The following is a 19439-nucleotide window of genomic DNA, read 5'->3' as shown; positions in this document are numbered from 1 at the left end:
TTAGGTCAACAATGTCTCCAAAGCGTCAAATATCGGAAAAATTGAAATTCAATTAATTGGATGGTGGATGAATGGTGGCAGTCCGGTTGAGGCGTTTGACCGAAAGGCACAGAAAATTCCTGCGTTTACGTGCCGGAAAAAAAGGACCGCGATTCTGCACATTTTTTTCTGCTCCAGTGGACGCTAACCGAATGCTGCTTCGCTCCAGCTCACGCGGCTTGTAACATCCTCCCGCTTCAGTCAAATAAAAGATTGTGCCACGTACCTTTCTCACCGCCGACTCCAACATGCTACAGAAAATGGGGAATTGTTTAAAGTTGCCGGTTTTCCGTGTCAGGTCTTCGATGTCTGAGGGAAGAAAATTTAAAACGGAATAAGTCAATGCGACGCATTAAAAGGTACGTCGGTGAACGACAGCTGACGCAATTTACACGGTGGATCGAATTCCTCTTTCCATTGATCCGCTGTTTTGGAATCCGAGATTTCTACCAGCAGAGCGCCTTTATCCACTTGGACCTTCACCGTAAAGTCCACTCCCCGGAAGACCAGGTTCTCCATCACCTCCGAGCTCTCCTCCATTTTTTGATCTGTGTCAGGGAAAAAAACAAATCAGGATGCTGCTAACCCAGAATATCTTTCAAAAATCATATCATGGTAAACATAATTGGAATCTCAGGAAATGCTTTTAGTTGCAAAGATTTGGTCAAATGTTCGATCGCTACAATTAGACAACCAAAATAGCTCATTTTATCAAACTGGATGAGATACTTTTTTTTTTACTATATACGTTCGTTTGCGCTGGACTAAATATATCGATGAAACAAGCTAGCAAACAAAAACAACAACTAGCTTTAGCTAACTAGCAAACTCGATACGGCAACGACGCCGAGAACTACGATGCACGCTTCCAATCAAACTTTGCGAAAAAAAATGGAGCACGTCGCGTTGCGTTTTTCGTGCAAAAATCAGAAGAGAAACATTTACCTTTCGGGGCGGCGATCGGTATTGAAGGCGCTAGTGACCAGCAAACAGCTAATTGTGGGAAAACATTTGTGTTTTGACTCGGTTAGGTCATTCAACGACAATTAAATCTGTTTTTTGCCATTTTAATTTGATCTCCATAATAAATAGGACTCGAGGCGGTTCAACTACCGGGAATGGTTCAATTCTTCTTCTTCTGTTTTTTTCTGCACGCTGCTTCTTCTACTTCATTTGGCTATTTTTGCTCTTTAGCGCCCTCCTCGGGTATTTTTTTATATTGTCGATGCTTATCACAGCCAAGCAGTCCCTTAAAGTTTTTTCAAAATGCTTTTCTCCTTGCAAAAACGCAGCATTTCAACGTTAAGGTAAAATAATATTAAAAATGATTATAAAATTTTGTTTTTTTTGTATTCCTTGAGGTAGTCACTGTATAATTATGGCTGGAAACAACCCCAGAGGAATCCTAATATACAAAATAAAAATAAGAAACAATGGGTTACCCAGGAAAAAAGCATCATATAAATGTTAAGGTCAAACAATATTAAAAATGATGATAAAATCAATTTTTTGGTATTCCTTGACATTATATTTATGGCTGGAAACAACCCCATGGGAATCCTAATACAAAATAAAAATAAAAACAAATGGGTAACCCGGGCACCTCCTAAAAATTCAGTGAGTGTCTTGAATTAAAGGCACAGTTGGCTAATTAAAGCCATTTGTCGGTCATTTGATAATAGTCATTTGTCTTAACCTAATGTGATTGAATTACTGCTCCTTGGCGGAGAAAGTCGTTGATTAGATGGAATATATAACGGGATTAAAAAATTGCAAATAAGACCATATTTAGTTTGACAGGCAAACATATCCGCACCTGCTTCAGGCAGCGACTCGGTCATCCGTTGGTCATTTGAAGGAAGCCTTTCCACCTCTTAGTTGCACCTCCACACGAGATGAAAGCAGCAGGCTGACAACAATCGCCTCCTCCGCTGCAGCCATGACAAAAAAATAAATAAATAAGCCTTCAGAAGCTCCTTAAACAGCTGTCCAGCCAAGCTCAGGCAGACACTACACACAAAAGGCCTACATTTTAGATGAGCAGATTCTTAGAATTCAAATAAAAACACAGAACACAACAGCAAACTGAATTCAATTTGATTTGACATGTTATAGAAAAGCAGAAAATGTTCATGCACCCAAATATCAGCGTGGTTGTGGCGGAGAATCTTCATTCTAGGAGTTTATGCAAGGTGGGCTGAGCAGGGTGGGCTTCAAGACGGATGCTGTGGGAGGGAAAACAATGATGTCAGTGCGTGACGCGTCAAGTACCCTTCAGTAGCGGCGCTTGGACAAACAAAAAAAAGAAAAAAGTGAAGGGGCTCGCTTCTTCTCGCTGGTCATCATTCAGCGGATGAATAGCCGTCGTGCAAGGAAAACTGCTGTCCACCTGGTAAGGTACAAATCTTTTTAACGCAAACTCATTTGTATTTTGTGTCCTCACACTTTAAAATCTGTCCTTCATTTACACTGCTTGCATATGCACAGCAATTTGTGAATTCAACCAAAATGAGTTTTTGTTTGCTAATTATGCATTACATTTCTGCATTTGACCTCCATTAAAACGTAATTTCATTACGTGGGTAGTCGTCGTATACTGCCGCCATTGAACGACAAAACTTGGAGGATCCAATTAAGCCACCAAAAAGGAGAAATGATAAATATGATCTTTCTAGGATTGTTTTTATACAATAAAAGAGAAATAGAGAAAAAAAAAAAGATAAATCAGCTGATCCTTTTCTCTGATATCTCGAGTACCTGATGATCATTTATGAGGAAATATGTGATTTGTATAAGAATAAATTGGCAATGAATTCAAAGTGATGTTTGCGTGTTGTGGTTGCAGTCAGTCAGTCATGGCTCGGAGGAAGGCGCCCGTCACTGTGGACAACGCTCGTTTCTTCCTCCTGGCCGCCCTGATTCTTCTCTACCTGGTGTGCGGGGCCGCCATTTTCTCCGCCCTGGAACGGCCCTTCGAGCTGCGCGCCCGGCGCCTGTGGACGCGGCAGCTGGCCAACTTTACGCAACGATACGGCGTCCGCCCGGCCGCCCTGCGCGGCCTCCTGCGGCACTACGAGGATGCCAACGGCGCCGGGGTGCGAGTGGACGCGTTGAGGCCGCGCTGGGACTTTTCCGGAGCCTTCTACTTCGTGGCCACCGTCATCTCCACTATAGGTAAGCGTTGCATTTTCCCGTTGCGTCTTTGGAAAGCGATTTGGTTTCGCTAACTACCACGGCGCATCTTTGCTTTTACGGACACCAGTGGAGGGGTTTTGGTCCACGGCGACGTCCCATCCATTTGAACGGCTGAAAAAGATTGGATGAATAGTTGAACGTGGCTGCTATCTGGAAAAAATGCACTTGTAGATCATTTTCTTACATTAAACGGTAAAATATTTGGACTTTTATAGCCGTCAATGGCATTCAGTCAACTGACTGAATGCCATTGACGGAAGTAGGAGCACATTTAATTACAGGTAAAGGGCAATACCTTCATCAAGCCAGTGGGGAGAATCTTTTTAGGACGTCCGCCCTAAAAATAAAATTCCGATTGTTGTCAGTGTAGTGTAAATAAAACAATCAATGCCGGTACAGTTTGAGCCAATCAAATGCAAGTATGCCATCTTACCTGCCTTTTCCGTGATGTCACAACTAGGCATTTTCTGGTGTCAGAGAGGCTTGGGTAGAAACGGACATCTTGTAAGCGCTCTTTTTGTCGGAGTTTCGGGAATTTGTGGTTGATTGGAAAAACAAAACAAAAGACGTTGAGCGACCAATCTCATGTTTCCTCCGCCGGAATCTTTCCACGCCCCCGCGGCGTTCCCAGGCTTCGGCATGACCACGCCGGTGACCGTTTGGGGAAAGATCTTCCTCATCTTTTACGGCCTGATCGGCTGTGCCGCCACCATTCTCTTCTTCAACCTCTTCTTGGAGAGGATCATCACCACGCTGGCCTACATCATGCGCTGGTGTCACCAGCGTCGCCTGTGGAGCTCCGCCTCCGTTGCCGCCGCCGCCGAGTCCGACGGACGGGACGGCCTGGAAGGCTGGAAGCCTTCCGTCTATTACGTGATGCTGATTTTAGGAGCGGCCTCGGCCGTCATCGCCTGCGGCGCTTCCACTCTCTACTCCTCGGTGGAGAAGTGGAGCTACGTGGATTCCCTCTACTTCTGCTTCGTGGTCTTCAGCACCATCGGATTCGGCGACCTGGTGAGCAGCCAGAGGCAAAGCTACGGATCTCAAGAAGCCTACCGGCTGGGGAACTGCTTTTTCATCCTGGCGGGGGTGTGTTGCATCTACTCGCTCTTCAACGTCATTTCCATCGTCATCAAGCAAACGCTCAACTGGATCCTGGAGAAGATCTGCCGCTCCCGCCCGGACGACGGGGAGCGGCGCGGGCGACGGAAGCGCCGCGCCGGCTCGGCGAACCGTTCCAAGCGCAACGCGGTCGGGCCGGGTTCGCCGGAGACGGTGTACGGCGGCGGGGCGGACGGGGCGGCGTACCTGGGGCGCCGGCTCTCGGGGGAAATGAGATGCGTCGATGAGTTCGTGGTGTCCAACAAGGTGTCCTTGGCGTTGCTGGAGAAGCAACTGAGCGAAAGCGTGCAGCAGAACAGATTCTCCCGCAGGGTCGGAGTCGGGGCCCTGGCCATTATGGAGAACCGGCTGCAGGAAACCAGTTTTGACAGGTAGCGGCGCACGGAGCCATTGGACGCCGTCAATCTACTAAGTCAGGGGTATCAACTCGATTTCATGTGGGCAGGACCATTTTCTTGGTAAGGGAAAACATCTTTTAATCATTTCAAAGGAAAAATTCAATTATGTTCAATAATTAAGTAGAAAATAAATTTGTTTTTAGATTTTACAACATGATTTTTGAACTAAAAACACAAATAAATGATTAAAAAATGGCAATTATTGATTTAAAAAAGGAAAAATGAGGAAATATAATATACATCTATAATCTTCATTTGAATTTGATCCTAAAACAGAAAGTTGGCACTCATGATTTATTTTCGCGGGCCGTACAAAATGATGTGGCGGGCCAGATTTGGCCCCCAGGCCGCCACTTTGACATCATGTACTAAGTCATCATGGGGAATTGGAAGTAAATATTAACACAGATAGTTCAAGTCATTTTTTTAGCTTCTTAATGGTAAATATTGTCTTTTTAATCATCTCATTTTCCCTCTTTGATTTAAAGTTTTAATAATTTGACTGAAAAAAATCTTCACCAGAAATTTACTTCCAAAAAAAGGAAAATGATTGTCCTTATCGCCATTCAATTATCTTGGTAATGCATGAAAACGCAATATTTGCATTACCTTTTTGGCAACACACTTCAATCTTGTATACTACTTACTACGACATAATACTGATATACTTAAACTGTTACAGTTTTAGCTTCCGATAGCTCAAATGTTAAAACCAGAAAAACATAAGAGGATTTCTAGCGATATATCCTGGCAAAAATAACGGATTAACCATGAAAATACGCTTAGAAATGGCTCACATTTTGCTTTAGAAAAGAAGTGGCGCAAAGAATTGGACGTCACAATCAAGACGGGTTCACCGTCCTCAAGTGATTGTCTTCGGATGAAAGCGGCCGTGAAAGAGCACTTGTCGGCGGAGCGCTGATGACTTAAGAGCGACTCCTCTGAAAAAGGCGCTGGGCGGCGTGGAAGAGCGCCACGAACCCGTCTTTTCCATCGGAACTATTTGACGGCCAGGAAACATTGTCGCTGCCCAAGCCAATTCAAATGTTTTTTATTGACTTGTACATAGGACAAAATTGCGTCATGAGAGAACACATTAATGGCGATTCCCCAAAACGTGCATCAACGAAAATACGCTTGACGTGCAAAATACTGAGGATGTTTTTCATTAAATTGATTATATAATGTGTTACATTGTATTTGATGGTGGCTCATTACTCATTCCCCTGAATTACAATGTTTTGAGGTAAACTGGGTCACAAAAGTAATAAATTGGAAAAATGTGCAAAATGTATTTTTGGACTCGGGCTGCCACGCCTAATCATTTATTAAAGATGTTTAAACCGTCAATTCATTTTCAAGAGTCAAAAACCCCTATTTTGAACCTCTAATGGCCAATAATATAGAAATAAAACTACTACTACTTACTAATATGTATTAATTTTGCTTTCAGAGTTAAAATATACTATATTAAGAAAATTAAAATGAAAACAATATATATTCTGTTTTGGTATACTATATTTAATTTTAAATTTGGCAAATTTAAATTTTTTATTTAATACAAAAAAAACCCTAAAATATTAATGCTAAATATTTTCAGATTTCTGTCATGATGGAAAGCAGATGTTATCTTTATCATGAATGAAACATAAATGGGAGACCATATATTTGGAAAAGGATTATAAATATAAATACCGCATTTTCCGGACTATAAGTTGCACCCCGTTTCTATGTTTTTTTTCAAGTGCAATTTATGGAATATGATTTTTTTTTACCCTCTGACAACTGAAAATAATTTTTAAGGCTATAGTTATCCCCAAAAAACTGTAAACATTACATTACCAGGTGAATATTTCGCCTGTTGTTCTCATTTAACTATTTTCACTTTAAACTATGTCCATTCTTAGTTTCTGATCAAATAAAAAATGGACATAAATATATATATATATATACACATACTTTTTTTCATCTTCATTGTGCTTTTGTTGGCTAGTACGAAAAATACGGTTATCCAAGTTTTCTTAGTGCAGTTTTTGATCCCAATGCACATCAGCAGCTAAAAATTTAAAGAGTAAATATGTGATTGACACACGAGCCCACGAGTCCGCGCACCTCAAAAAATAATTGTCAACGAATCGATGTTGGCAGCCCTAATTGGGACATTCTCAATTTTCACATTGTGCATTTTCACTTCAACCTGAACTTGCCTTCGCTCCTAAAAATACATTCTGGTCCGCTCGGCTTATTTCACAGTTGCTGATGTTCGCTTCGACAAACTTTTAGTTTTTCCGTCATCTGTGATTATGAGGCAGATTTTGTTGCTGGGTCAATGTCGCTGAGTAATTCTTAGAAAATATCACAGCCTATATCATTGTACAAATATAGAACGTATCGGGATTGACTCAAACTACAGTTGCATTGCATTTGTTACCACAAGGTGGCGCTCGCTAGGACGATGTAAACAGACACGACATCCCTTTTGTTATCCGGAGGGTTGAATAAAAGACTTGAAATTGATTGACAGGACTCACAATGCCGCCATCCAAAGCGTCTCTTCAGGAGCCTTCCATACCCTGGTTGAACATTCCAAAAAAGAATAAAAAAGAATGTCAGGTAGTGTCTCAATTTGCTGTAAATGTTTTGATTTACTTGATACTTACATGAGGTACCGAAGGATTGTGCATTTCTCTCTGATGGTAGTAAGCCGAAATAATGCAGTTCCTTCTGTAACGCACACATGCGCAGTAATATATTCATTTTTACTACACCTTATATCGAAGAAGAAAAAATACCTCTACTTACGAATGCCTCTAGGTACGAATCTTTTCAGGTTACAATTTTTTTTTATATGCAAATGAGTGACTCCAGATAAGAAAAAGATCCAAGTTACGAAATCATGTTTCAAGGTTCTCTCTTACAGACCTGTCCACCTCGGCTAAATGCTCCCCTTATTAATGATTGCAATTCGCCTTATTAAGCGATTAGAGAATTTTACATATAAAGTACACTTCTACTTACGAAATGTTCAAGTTACAAAAAGAGTTCTGGAAAGTTGTACGTCAGAAGCGATCGCTGGCAGCCGACGAGTTCAAATGGAAATGTACGCACGGCAACTCTTACTTGCTCTGTATGCCGCCCCCCGGTGGTAACCCCGGGATGACGGCAGACGCGAGAATGGTCAGGACAGCCAGCAAATCCGGATCTTCCCCTCTGCCACATAGCTCCTCATAAATTTCTGTGAAGAAGGCAACAGAAAGCCAAAAACAAATTTCCCTGTAAGGAATTACAACATTAGTCTTTCTACTAAGACGGGTTGACACGGCACAAAAATCAAGTCAAACAACTTTAAGGAGCTAAGAATAAATATATTTTCCAAAAACCTGCACAATTTCCATCGTGAAAGTGCAAAACGCCCACAAAAAAATTATGTAAAATGATCAAGCATATTTTCCAAAAATCAGCACAATTTCCATCGCGAAAGTGCAAAATGCCCACAAAAAATAAGGTAAAATGATCAAGCATATTTTCAAAAAATCAGCACAATTTCCATCGTGAAAGTGCAAAACGCCCACAAAAAACAATGTAAAATGATCAAGCGATAGCGTTGGAAGAAATGAAGACAAATAGGGTCCGTTGGGACATTGTGGAGGACATCCGTCCTGCCTTACCTGCTACTTTGGACTCTAGCAGATCCTCCAGCTCGGCCTCCTGGTGTAACGCCTCGGTGGACAGCTGGGGGGCGCCAGGGAAGCAAAGCAGAATGATGCTGATGTTGTCCAGGCTTCCCTGCAGACAAGAGGACGCTAATCATTCAAAGTACTACTCATCTGATATCGCATGTCCCTTTAAACTAGTTTGGTCCATCCAAAAGACGTTTTTGAGGCGGGGCGTTCTGACCTTATAGAGGCAGAGGTCAACGACCTGGGCGCAGACGTCCCTGAGGTCGGTGCAGACCAGCAGCCGGTTCCGCACGAAGGCGCAGAGCTCCTCGTTGCCGATGGCGTCCCACACGCCGTCGCAGGCCAGCACCAGGAACTCGTCGGCCGGCGAGCGTCCCAGCACGCTGACCTCGGGCTCGGGCGACACCATCTGCTGCTGGGGCGGCCGGTTCTCCGCCGCCTTGTAGCTAAAGTCGCCCAGGGCCCGCGAGACGGCCAGGGAGCCGTTGATGCGCTGCAGGGAGACCGATCCTCCGGCGCGCTCGATGCGCTCCTTCTCCAGGGGGCTGTAAGGTTTGTGGTCCTCGGTGGAGAAGCCCACCTGAGCCGAGCGGCACAGGACGGCCCTGGAGTCGCCGCAGTTGGCCAGGTAGATGTTGTAGGGCGAGAGCAGGGCGGCCACCGCCGTGGTGCCGCCTCGCTCCCAGCCTTCTCGCCGGGCCACGCCGTGGAGGTGCTTGTCCGTTTGCAAGAAGCCCTCCGTCAGGGCGCCCGTGACTCTTTCCGGCTCGTCCTCGGGGCCCAGGCCGCCTAAGGGAAACCGACAAAGGCGCAAATCCAGAAACCGACAAAGGCACAAAGGCGCAAATCCATGCAGACGCCATTAAATTTTAGGCAGAGAGACTGCAAATTGACCGGAGTGAATCATTTTGGACAGATGAATTTTTGAAGCTCCGCGAAGGCAACCGTTGTGTGACAAACAGAATTTCAGCCACGTGATGAGTAGCGTTGTGACACCCGCCCACTGCCCCTGTATTTTTTTTTTTTTTTGCATTTTAATTACAGTAATTTAGCATTTGTTACCATCGCAAATAATACACGATTGAGAACATTCCCGTGTTTATAGATAGACCAATAGCAGTCACGCACCCGGTCGTCACGTCAACTCACCCGTGGCCAAGACGTGGCCCAGAAGATGCTGCGAGCAGTGTCGCGCCACGGCGGCGCCGGCGTGCCCGTCGAAGACGGCGAAGAAGCTCCAGTCGGCCAGCTCCCCCCCGAGCTGAGGCACGCAGTTGTGGTAGTCCTCCATGCTGGCCCTCCAGCCTTGCATGCTGGCCAGGGCGTAGGTGAGCCCCCATCGGACGCAGCCCTCCTCGCACAGCTTGTCCAGCACGGGTCTGTCCAGGTAGGGGCTGGGGAGCAAGGCCTCCTCCTTCTCCTTGTCCCCGTGGACGGGGGGCTCCCCCTCGGCCGCTCCTCCCCGGCCCCCCTTGAAGAAAGAGCTGACCCTCTTCTCCGTCTCTTTGACCAGCTGCCTGACGAAGGCGGGCATCTCCACGCTTCCCTTCTTGGACGTCCTCATGCTTGGGCTGGGGACGTGTCGTGAGGCGGGCTGGCGGTCTCAGGCCGCCGCTCGTCGCCGCGTCGGCTGGCGCTCTCCTCCATCCATAGTGGCTGAGTCGTGGCGCGATTTCATCCTTTCCTTCCACCCCCACTTCTCGCTGCCTTGTTGTGTTTGAGCTGCCTGCTCTGCCATTGGTGGGTTATTTATGCTCACCAATCCCGAGGCACTCCGGTCTCGCTGTCGCTATCATCTCGGAGCGCCGCGTCTTCCCGTGGGGAAGCGCCGAGCGCGGTTGCCACGTCGGATGAAGCAGTCACGGCGTGAAAGAAAGCCTTTCCTCAAATCACGGTTTCCTCTCACATCCCATAAAGATGCTAGCCTAGCTGGTTGAACACTCTAAAATGCCCCTACCTATGATTGGTTTTCCTTTGTCTCCTTGTGCCCTGCGATTGGCTGGCCACACCGATCCCCGCCTGGTGTCCGAAATCAGATGGGATAGGCTCCGGCACCCTCCGCGACCCTTGTGAGGATCAGCTGTAAAGAAAATGAATGTTTGTGAGACATTACAGTGGAATCATGGCAACATTAGTTCTTCTTTGAAAAGGTTCAAACTATTCATACCCTGCCTGCTGCCCGTAGTTAGCTGGGATAGGCTCCAGCACCCCCCGAGAACCATGAGGATGCACGCAAATGAGCTAGCCCAACTGCGCGGGAATCTGCCCAAACTGGCAACGCTATCGCGGAACGCCCACTTTGCTCTAAACCCGCCTCTGATAAAAGTGGATTATAGGCTCACAGTGATGGATTATGGGAAAAGCAGCCATTTGGAAGGCACCAGCTTTAAGTGATGGAGGAATGGACAAACGAAAAGTGAAGATTGATGGGAAATAAAATGCTCAGATTTTAATCGGACTTTGCCCTTTCATTCGCAAATGATGTTTAGTATTATAGAGCGCTGAAGGATCTCCAATTTGCAGGAAAATATTTTGCGACCTCCATTTGGCTGACAATTGCAGTATCGGTGTTGTTGACATGCATTTTACAGTGGGCAGTAAAAAAAATTCAAAATAAAAATGATTAGAATAATTGCAAGATAAAATAAATCCATAAGACAGTTCAAAAAGCCATGAAACATAAATTCTAAGGAAATAAAACTAATGAAAATGAAAAAAATGAAACAAATTGTCATACATTGAAAACACAAGAGAGAAAAGAAATCGTCAAATTGCATGATGACAACAATGTTTGTAATGATTTAAAAAAAAAAATCTCTGCTAATCATACGATGACTTAGCCCTATAATATCCCTACTTTTGCAGCGCACAATTTTAATCTAATACCTATTTCTACTCGCAAGGTAAAGCACAGAACAAAACAAGAACAATCAAGGTGATTTCTAACCAGGCGAAGAGTCAACAAAAAACAAGTGATGAATAGTCAAAAATAATGAATGGTCGCCCTCATGTATGTTTAAAATGGATTATTTTCACCTACAGGCTTTCTCACATAGTTCCCAAAGCCGTACAAGTCCGCACAAAGACATTTGTCTTTGAAATTGCGAGGACAGATGCAAATTGTCCATCAAGGGGCGCGCGAGTGTCTGCGAACTGAGGGACGAGTCCACTCTCACGTCTCAAGTTGCCAATTTGTCCACGCATGTATGCGTGCGTGCGTGCCTGCCACTCCAATACAGGATATAATTAGGCCAGGGCCGGGTCCTCATATTGCTGACCGAGCAGGGCCGGCCAAAAAAAGCCCGCAAAGCCGCCGCCGTCGCCGAGGAGGAGAGCGAGCAGGACCTCCGCCGAAATGGCCGGCAAACGTAAGAAAGCCTCCAGTTACGCGCTTTAAAGTCGAGAGAGCTCGAGGAGTCGTTCGGGAACGAGGAATGCGCTATTTATTGTTGGTGTTGGCTTTTACCGGATTTTCTCGCATATTGACCACCTCTGGTATAACCCTTAAAATGGCCTCAAAACCGTTGAATTTGACAATTTCTCGCGTATAAGCCGCCACTGATTCACAATTCATCTGATCTTTTCTCCATTTTAAAATAAATGAGTGTATCGGTAGAATTGTTGATGTTTGGGTGGTGATCTGCCTCCTACTGGCTGACTGAAGGTAAGTGAAAGACAGTGAGAGGTAAGTTATCCACTCGGGGGGGTGATGCGATGTATCCATAACGGCAGAATGCCAAATTACGAGTCCGAAACTATCACTTATTTAGGTTTTTTTGCCGAGAAAACACACCTTATGGAGAAGCACTACCAATTTCGTCATACGCAGTTTCTGGGTGTGATGACAATTAGGCTTTTGTTGTTTTTGATGACGACAGGGGCTATGTCCGATTATTATTATTATTAATTGTCTTGCGTTTTGTCTTTGTCAGCTTGCAGTTCCGTGCATGTCAAGTCTAATTTGTGCGCATATAAGCCGTACCCGTGATTTTTTTTTTGTTACAAATACGGCTTATATGCGAGAAAAAAACGTAATGGTCCAAGCCGGGGAATGAGTTACGCTCATTTCTCCTAGTAATGGAGCTGGTCTACTGGAGGAGCACGAGCAAGACGGGCTTGGTGTTCACCGGCTCGGTGATGTGCCTGGCCAGTCTGTTCCAGCTGAGCGCCATCACCGTGCTCTCCCACATGGCTTTGGGGGTCATGTGCGTCACCCTTGCCGTTCGCTTCTACTACAAGCTTTTGGAGCTGCTGCGCTGCAACCCGGGTTTGCATCCCTTCCAGTGAGTGTCCAGCCGTCCCCTAGATTTAGTCGCCGCTTTGCTACTTTGCTAGCACTCCTGTACTTCCAGGTCATATTTGGACTACGACGGCACCCTTACGGACAAGGAGATGGTGATGCTGGTGGAGGAGGCGGTGCTGCTGACGGCATTCGCCGTCACTGAGCTCAAACGTCTACTTTTCATTGAAAATATACTGGACTCGCTTAAGGTTAGACCGGGAAGTTTTAAAAATAAGACGGATAGCGCTGGATAAAATCTGATTTCTAGGCCGTGTTTTTTTCTTTTTCTTTCCCTTTTAGTTTGTTTTTCTGCTCTACATGCTGACGTACGTCGGCGTCCTTACTACTGGGCTGACTCTGGTCATAACAGGTCGGTTGGTGTTCTCCGGTATGGGTAAACTATATGTTGTTAGAAAAGAAAGGTTAAAAAAAAACTAGGTTGAGGTGGGATGAGGAGCTTCATTTACAAGGAAATGTGAATTGCGCTTATTTTAATGGCATCTATTGGCAGATATAGATTTTCTACTATTTATTTTCTCTTTTTGCAGGAAGATTAAATATATCTCTACGTGTATTTTTCTAGTTTTTAACTTTAAAATGAGAAAAATAGCAATATGTGCATCTTGAAATGAGATCTTTTGTACTTGACTGGATATAAAAAGCCTTCCCACTTCTGTCCAAATGCAAATTTTATAAAATATTTCACTTATTCATCAATATTGAATGAATCCAAAATGACCCTATTTAACACTTTGTTGTGTCTTCCAGCTGTCATTACTCTGTTTTCCTTTCCTTTGCTCTACAAAAAACAGCAGGTAAGAATCTCAATGGGAAACCACGTAATGGCCCCCAAATTTGGCGCTAGCGCGCTAAAAATACGCTATCAATGTTCTCTCCAGGTGAGAATAAGAAAGATGGTGAGAGCTTACAAATCTTTGGAGAAGAAAATCAAAACCTGGTGAGTAAACATTGCTTCCGTGAACGTTCGCTAAGCTGTCACGTTCCTTGTGAGGAAACTACTCTGCATTGTTTATCGTGTGACGCCGTCAGGTGCGCGGGGGTGCGCGACACAGTCCAAGCATCCCGAGCGCAAGCCGCCGCCGCCAAGCAGAAAGTGAAGGCAAAGTAAGATGCGGCGAAATGTCCACGGCGACGCGGCTCTTGGAGCGAGCGGCGTCTACCGTAATGGATGCTGACGGCCCAAACAAAAGCTGCTATTCATTAGCGGGAGATGTGTGAGGAGAGGAATTTGTTTCTGTGGGCAAAACGTTTCACGCGTTGGCTTTAATCAGGGACGGTAACAGCTCTATTTTTACTTTAACACAAGCGCCTTGTTCCTGTTAAAACGCAAAAGCAAGCTTTGCGCGGGAATCAATCTGCAACGAGCTCTACCCGTCAATCCTATTTCATAGAATCGACGTTTTGTCTCTTTTTAAACTTTATTTTTTTGGTTGTTTCAGTCTATTGGAAATAAAAACGAATGTTTTTGTTTTGTTCTTGTCCTTTTTAAAAGTACTGCACATTGTGCTCAAACTAACATGTCATAACTGGTCATTCAATCTCCATTTATATTTTGGAAGATTTCAATACATAACCTTTGCGCGAGGCTATTATTAATTTGCCAATTATGAAAATGTCATTTGTTGTGGCCCACAAAATAATCTTAAATTCAGTTTACATTCTGTTGTATTTCTCAGTTTTGACACTAAACGGTACTTCTCTACTATTTCCACTCAAGGTAGGAAACTTTGTGGAAGTTCACTATTTTGTTTTATACAAATAAACTTGTATTTTTTAAAAAAAGAAGGAAATTTGATCAAGAACTATCGGGTTGGGATTGTCTAGACTATTTTGCAGTCAACGGATATTTTGTCTTTATTCTGGAACGTTTGTTTCAGTATTGTAAATAAAAAGATGTTTTACTGCGGTCATCAAATGTTGCTGTAGTTAACTTTCAAATAATCATTTTTTTTCATGTTTTGAATTTAATTATTATTATTTTTTAGAATATCCTAAAACCTCTGGATGTTTTTATTTTATTCCTTGTAGCCCCTTACTAACTCATTCACTGCCATTGAGAATTCTAAACATCAAATCCAATGAGTTAATACTTAAAAACCATAACTTTTTTAACGTGACATCCCTGCACTTCCTATTTTGCAGAAAAGGCAAGACATTTTCAAAGTATATTTAGCATCATCTTCCTTCTCTTATTAACAGTCAAATAAAAAAAAATACTGGTCCTATTTGATTCTGTCTGACATTTTCTGTATTCAGTTTGATGATATCAATACAAATAAGGTAAAAGATTCAAGGCACCTGTTAGTGTAGTTCTTCATGCGGCCGAAAGATGTTACTGTTGAAGAGATTCCAGTCAAACGACTTCTCTGCTTGGACCACCACAGGAAAATGTCAACAAACTCAGTGCACAGGGGAGTCTTATTTTCACAAAACAGCCTGGAAAAACATTAAATTGGCAGTTTATTTGACATTTTCGGGTGGCTCTGCACTCCAGAAAACCAGCTATTAATTGGCAATTCCAAACTACATTCAACAAAATACTAGTATGTTGTTGTTGGCAGCAATAATCGCGATCAGTTGTCATATCGCCCAATACTATCTTATAGTACACCTCAAGTGCTTTTCTACATACAAAAAAATATCAAAACAAAGGCAATAGTCACCCTGACATGCGCCTGAAATCTACACCATCAACTTTGCGGTGTCAAACAGCCACAAAAACAGAACAAAAAGTCTTATCCTAATAAATCCCCTCACAGTGAGTACGGTAAATAAATCTCAGAGGATCTCCGCAGTTGTTTAGGACACACAATCCGTTTCTTGTACTCATAACACAAGTTCCGCCAGTGCTAAAATACTTTTACATTCTACATGCTTTGCTATTATCAAGGCATCATTTTGTTACCAGTCCAGAAATATGAATTCATACAAATTTGCCTTGAACATGCATTGTATAATACAACCCTGCTGAAGCTTCAGAAACATGTGCCAGAACTATATTAGTTTGTATTTATTTCTTACACCACTACTACTACTAGTACGACTGACGACTACTACTACCACTACTACTACTAGTACGACTACTACTACCACTACTAACTACCACTACTACCACTACTGCTACTAGGTTATTCTGTAATAAAAAAAACAACACAATTCAGCAAATTGTCTCAATGCAAAACAAACAAACAAAAATATTAGCTTATTGTGGTTTTTCCATTCATTGAGGTCAAAGGCAACGATCACGTTTCGACGCCATTGACGGCGATGGGCGTGCAATCGAACCTCTTGCTCCGTTCATTCGGCCCTCCCGGTCAGGATTGCACGTCCATGGCCGTCCATTGCGCGCAAAGAGTGAAATCTTCAAATAGAAGGTGCGTTTGGCGTCCGATACTTCCAGGTGTTTCTTGAGAGCCTTGAAAAAGGAGGCGTGGCATCACACATAGTGCTCGCGGCGGTTGATGAAGACCCGCTCCGACCCGCTTTGATGACAAACCCACTCCAAGCGGGACCTCGGCGCGGGGCTCCGTCGGGCAGGGAGCGCCACCGCCGGGGGTGGGCGCTTCTCGGCCATGCCGCCCTGCGGGTGAACGTTGAACGGATGGCGTGGCGGATTCCCGGGTGCGAAGGGGTTGCGCTTTACCTGACACAGCCAAGGCACCTGGGACGCGTGGACACCCGGGGGGAGAGTCGGCGCTCGCTCGGAGTAGGGTGGAGGGGGCTTGTGCGTGGGAGGGAGGTCAATCCTGAACACCAACACCGTAAAAATCAATAGTCAAGTCACAACAATCGCATTACAGTAATACCTCATTTATCGCGGTTAATAGGTTCCACCACCTGCAGCGATACGCGCATAACCATGATGTATGGACTCTGACTTTATGGACTGTTATTTGGACTTTTAAACCCTCTCTGTACTGTTATTTAACAAACAGGATACAGATAAAGAACTGTTAGGTTTTTAAAAGTCAACAAGGCTCTTTAGCTCAGTTGTGTACGCATTTAAAATGTTGAAATCGTGTTGGATCCAACCTATACGAAAAAGAATATACACTTGAACATAAGTGCAATTTCCTTGAGATTTTCTAGTCCTCTTTAAATAAAATTTGGAAGTCTGCTTACTCCACAGAACTTTAGTTTACTTAAAAGGTGGAGGTCATTTAAATTGAAATGTGAGTTCTGCTTACATATTTTCATCTTATGAAAACACTATGTTTTTCTCAAAAGCCGTCCCGCCGGGACAGTCACGCTTAAGATGCTAACTTAGTTACAGCATTGTTGGAGGCACATTTCTGCACTGTCACACACACACACAGACACACACACACAGACACACAGACACACACACATACCAGAGAGAAGTCGCTGACAGGCTCAAGGGGAATTATTGACCATCCGTCATTTTTGGTTTCTAGTCGAGTCAGATATCTTTGACTTACACTTTGTCCGAAAAGGCCGCCGGCGGGGCCTTGCGGGCCGTGACCAGGACGATGACGAAGACGGCCATGAGGAAGAGAGCCAAAACGGCGCCGATCGCCGCCCCAGCCACCGCGATGGAGTTTGACCTCTCGGCCTCCGACTGTTCTGGGAGGAGAAGGACATTTTTAAAATGGATAAGCCACATTTAATATCATTAAGTTAAAACCACTGACAAGCGCATTTCGGGAAAAATACGTACTTTGCTAACGTGTTAGTTCACATGTGTCAAAGTGACGGCCCGGGGGCCAAATCTGGCCCACCGCATCATTTTGTGTGGCCCGAGAAAGTAAATCATGAGTGCTGACTTTCTGTTTTAGGATCAAATTAAAATGAAGAGTATAGATGTATATTACATTTCCTGATTTTCCCCCTTTTAAATCAATAATAGTCATTTTTTAATCATTTTTTTCAGTGTTTTTAGTTTAAAAATCATTTTGTAAAATATAAAAATAGCTAAAATAAACATAGTTTTAGATCTATAAAAAAATGAATATTCAGGGATTTTAATCCAGTTCTTTTAATGCATTTATAAAATAAAAATATCTAAATATTATATCTAAAATGGTCCGGCCCACGTGAAATCAAGTTGATGTTAAAGCGGCCCGCGAACCAACCCGAGTCTGACACCCCTGTGTTAGTTCATTGAAATTTGAGATGAAGAATCTGTCATCAGGATTTAATTTTGTCAGCAAATGATATGTATACACCACGAGTGGCCCCGCCTCCATTGTGCATCCAGACTTTAAATAAGGTTGTAATGTCCAACGAATTAGCTTTGTTAGACCATATGCTGGGGTACGCGCCACGCCTGACCGGATTAAGACTTAACGGTGATTAAGATGCATTCGTACGCAGGCCTGCAGCCCAACTTTGTAAAACTGGGAGCACGACACGGGGGGCGCGGCTCGAGTCGCAAGGCCGACGGAGGACGAAAGGTGACGGGAGGAACGGTGCACGTGCGAGGGTCAATTACAGTTGATTTAGCCGCCCGCGTAGGTGCGGCGGGATCGATCACGCGCCGCAATGAATCTTAAATACAGTTTCCATCACGGACGAGTGTGGACTTTGGAGCTGGCTCACGCTCCTCGCGCGACCTTGGTCTCGTCCTCCGTGACCCCCGACGACGCTTTTAAAAAATGCAGCTCGTCAACCTCGCCGCCGTAATGCGCGATGACTGACCTTCACTGTTGACGGAGCAAGAGCGGCGGCAGCTGCTGGCCGGTTCAAAAGGTCACTTTGCGCTTCCATTTAGCTAAATCCAATCAAGTTCACTTTTCCCCTCCATTTTTCATATGTAAATTAAATCACCACGGTACTAAGATTTTAGTCAAATACTACAGGTCAGAATCGGATACAAAAAAAGTTTTTAACCCATTGAGGGCAATAAAGATTCATCTTCCACTGCGGTCACCCCACATTCAAATTGGGTTGGTCATCTAATCCCATCAATTACCATCAATTGCATTGAAACAGGCTTCCCTTAGTTACAAACGTAAAGAAACTGAATTTTCCATTTTCAATTCAGCATACAAACAGATCGTGACTTTAGCCAAAGTTGCAATTTCATTTTTTCCTTGAAGCCTTAGCTATATTTCATTGCCCAGTGTGAAAAAAAATTACCTTGGAAACAAGCACATCACCAGTTGCAGGATCTGGTTAAGAAAATGGGGGGTGGGAGGGATGGGGGGGCTGACCAGCAGACTATCCCAATTTCCTTGTATATGAAGGTTAAGAGCGGGCGTGACCTTTGCCGGGCAAGGTCATGAAAGATAACATTTCACGGAGAAGCTGAAAAGGGCTAGAGGTGCTCCGCATGCAAACAATCCCAACATGCAGCGGGGCGGTGGGGGGGAGACGGGATATTCCCTGTCACCCATTGCGAGAACGTCGTCACGCGCCCCCGGCTTCCCCGCCCCTCCTCTCCAGATTTTGCGAGCAGGTAGCGGGAAGAGCAGAAGCCCCAGATGAGCTTGTTGCCATGGGGACAGTCAATGAGCTGGAGAGCGGGACTCGGGGCCAGACAAACACTCGCCGTTTCATTTGAACAGATGCTAGACAGTCGGGGAGAGACCCGATCCCGGCGGGCACCAAATGCCGCCTAATCCAGAAGGGAAATGCAGCCCAAATTCCAAGGTAAGCACAATCGGCGTCAGGCCAGAACGTTTGGAGACGGCGAGCGAGGAAGCATGACATCATCGGCAGCGTCCCAGATGTGCATGCTGG

General features: G+C 44.4%; 5 protein-coding genes across 9 annotated transcripts in view; 2 read left to right on the top strand and 3 right to left on the bottom strand.

The window, feature by feature from the left end:
* Positions 1–5639, bottom strand: part of ccdc61 (coiled-coil domain containing 61) — a 22206-nt gene extending 16567 nt beyond the window's left edge. For both annotated transcript variants that reach the window (XR_013298079.1, XM_077592167.1), the window contains exons 1-6: positions 3668–5639; positions 3530–3571; positions 2178–3345; positions 1856–1970; positions 432–587; positions 266–348 (exon numbers count right to left, since the gene is read on the bottom strand). Coding sequence is in view for 1 of the 2 variants with exons in the window: in XM_077592167.1 (XP_077448293.1) it covers positions 266–348; positions 432–587; positions 1856–1880 (264 nt within the window). In the remaining variant the exon portion in view is untranslated. The remainder of the gene's footprint in view (positions 1–265; positions 349–431; positions 588–1855; positions 1971–2177; positions 3346–3529; positions 3572–3667) is intronic.
* On the top strand, positions 2240–5914 carry kcnk12l (potassium channel, subfamily K, member 12 like). Of its 3 annotated transcripts, XR_013298081.1 has the most exons (5): positions 2240–2431; positions 2885–3213; positions 3866–4248; positions 4372–4814; positions 5564–5914. XR_013298081.1 is itself a non-coding variant. In XM_077592170.1 (3 exons), the coding sequence occupies exons 2-3, from the start codon at positions 2895–2897 to the stop codon at positions 4729–4731; spliced, it is 1185 nt and encodes a 394-aa protein (XP_077448296.1). In that variant the 5' UTR covers positions 2240–2431; positions 2885–2894; the 3' UTR covers positions 4732–5914. The 3 variants fall into 3 exon arrangements, 1 of the variants encoding a protein (XP_077448296.1); XR_013298080.1 differs by having other exon boundaries at positions 3866–4814; XM_077592170.1 differs by having other exon boundaries at positions 3866–5914.
* On the bottom strand, positions 5790–15183 carry ppm1nb (protein phosphatase, Mg2+/Mn2+ dependent, 1Nb (putative)). Of its 2 annotated transcripts, none has more exons than XM_077592168.1 (7): positions 15036–15183; positions 9584–10514; positions 8652–9223; positions 8423–8540; positions 7875–7989; positions 7415–7478; positions 5790–7327 (listed from the first exon to the last, which is right to left on the bottom strand). In XM_077592168.1, the coding sequence occupies exons 2-7, from the start codon at positions 9996–9998 to the stop codon at positions 7310–7312; spliced, it is 1302 nt and encodes a 433-aa protein (XP_077448294.1). In that variant the 5' UTR covers positions 9999–10514; positions 15036–15183; the 3' UTR covers positions 5790–7309. The 2 variants fall into 2 exon arrangements, with proteins under 2 accessions (XP_077448294.1, XP_077448295.1); XM_077592169.1 differs by lacking the exon at positions 15036–15183 and adding an exon at positions 10602–10617.
* Positions 11677–14967, top strand: rtn2b (reticulon 2b). Its single transcript, XM_077592540.1, has 7 exons — positions 11677–11802; positions 12510–12717; positions 12787–12925; positions 13017–13086; positions 13485–13531; positions 13616–13674; positions 13767–14967. The coding sequence occupies exons 1-7, from the start codon at positions 11790–11792 to the stop codon at positions 13843–13845; spliced, it is 615 nt and encodes a 204-aa protein (XP_077448666.1). The 5' UTR covers positions 11677–11789; the 3' UTR covers positions 13846–14967.
* On the bottom strand, positions 15181–19439 carry LOC144068009 (uncharacterized). Its single transcript, XM_077592172.1, has 4 exons — positions 18837–19439; positions 17177–17321; positions 16381–16483; positions 15181–16317 (listed from the first exon to the last, which is right to left on the bottom strand). Exons 2-4 carry the CDS (start codon positions 17242–17244, stop codon positions 16174–16176), a joined length of 315 nt encoding a protein of 104 aa, XP_077448298.1. The 5' UTR covers positions 17245–17321; positions 18837–19439; the 3' UTR covers positions 15181–16173.

The sequence above is a fragment of the Stigmatopora argus genome, chromosome 22 (genome assembly GCF_051989625.1).
Source record: "Stigmatopora argus isolate UIUO_Sarg chromosome 22, RoL_Sarg_1.0, whole genome shotgun sequence".
In the NCBI taxonomy this organism is placed as follows: domain Eukaryota; kingdom Metazoa; phylum Chordata; class Actinopteri; order Syngnathiformes; family Syngnathidae; genus Stigmatopora; species Stigmatopora argus.
Note: the sequence above shows the minus strand (reverse complement) of the source record. Positions and strands in the feature narration are given on the sequence as shown.